Raw genomic sequence first — 1,364 nt, forward strand, 5'->3', positions numbered from 1 at the left:
TCCAACAGCGATACGATCTCGCGGCCTTTTGGCTCCGGGATCATGATGGCGACGACCTCGCTCGCACCTGAAGATGAGGACAGGTGAGAAGCACTAAGTCACTGACAAATATAAAAGCATTCAAGTATTTAAATTTTACTCCTTGGGTCGATGAACCTGCAATGAAACTTTAACGCCCTTTAGTAGAGCTGGGCCATATCATACCGCTCACGGTAATGCTGGTATAATGTTGGGCAACGATAAAAGGAAATAACGCGATTGAGTAAAACGCACATGCGCAGTGCCTTTATTTTCATACGCACATGGCGGAAAAAGTATGACAGCAATGGAAAATGAGAAGGACGAAAGGATGAACCAGAACTGGTTTGTAAAAATGGTGCAACTTCAGTGGTGTGGAACTGGTTTGGCTTTCGTCCGTCAGATACACACAATTTGCATTTGCACTCTTAAATGTTATATAGCTTTAATGCACATAAAAAACAGCTGCTTGTTTAAGTGAAAATACATTGATGGTTTTTTTTGCAGTAATAAAGTTGTGGAGTTGTAAAGTATTTTGTCTCGTGTCAATTATATCGTCAGTTATCACAAATTTTCAAATGTGTATATCGTGAGAAATATTTTTGGCCATATTGCCCTGCCCTACATTTTAGTACATATAATAAATAAAGACGTGGTTTTGATGACCATTAGAATATATGTTTGATTTTTCCAAGGCAGAGCTCACCCTCACTAACTTCTTATGCAGATCCTTCTCATGAACAAGTGCATTTTTAAGTCTTATAAAAGTCACAAACTCCAAGCATTCTTCTCAAAAAACAAATAAAACATTGTTTGGAAACTTTGTCCCAACAGGGTTGCACAACCTAACACAAATGTGCTACACTTTTTCATTTGCTCTAAAACTTCTTTCTAACTCATCCCAAACCAAAAGGGGTTTTACTCCTCACTAACATGGTTTGACCATTTTCTCCTAAACCTTCAGCTCGCTGTAGGATAAACCTGAGACCAGCAAGTCCTACTTTATCTGTTACTCACAGTTGCCACTTCCTCCAATTAGTTTTATCCTATTTATGCATCAGACAATGTCGTACTATCGTTTGTTTTAACTGTGCTTAGTATAAATGAAGGAAGGAAGAGTTGTCCTTAGCTTCAGGCCAACTTTACTTCCACTCACTGTGAGAAAAAAAATTAAGCGTTTCCTTTTCAGGGTCTAACAAACATTTAAACTGGGAATCTTAAGTACCCGCTCAAATAATGAGCTCAGTTACCAGCACAAAGCTTTAGACTGCTCTAAACGCTCAGTTTGATAAAGTTTTTTCCTACTCCTGGCATGACATGGCTATAAAAATAGAAGCTCCGCCCAC

At 38.7% G+C, this 1,364-nt stretch overlaps 1 protein-coding gene across 1 annotated transcript in view; it reads right to left on the bottom strand.

The window, feature by feature from the left end:
- LOC102311688 (RING finger protein 150) overlaps window positions 1-1,364 on the bottom strand; it is a gene marked incomplete at its 5' end in the record, with an annotated part of 24,336 nt that overhangs the window by 9,804 nt on the left and 13,168 nt on the right. Inside the window, 1 exon segment of the mRNA XM_042216982.1 lies at window positions 1-67. Coding sequence (XP_042072916.1) covers window positions 1-67 — 67 coding nt within the window.

Source organism: Haplochromis burtoni, unplaced genomic scaffold (assembly GCF_018398535.1).
Source record: "Haplochromis burtoni strain Fernald_Lab_line unplaced genomic scaffold, NCSU_Asbu1 Contig_1429, whole genome shotgun sequence".
Taxonomy (NCBI): Eukaryota; Metazoa; Chordata; class Actinopteri; order Cichliformes; family Cichlidae; genus Haplochromis; species Haplochromis burtoni.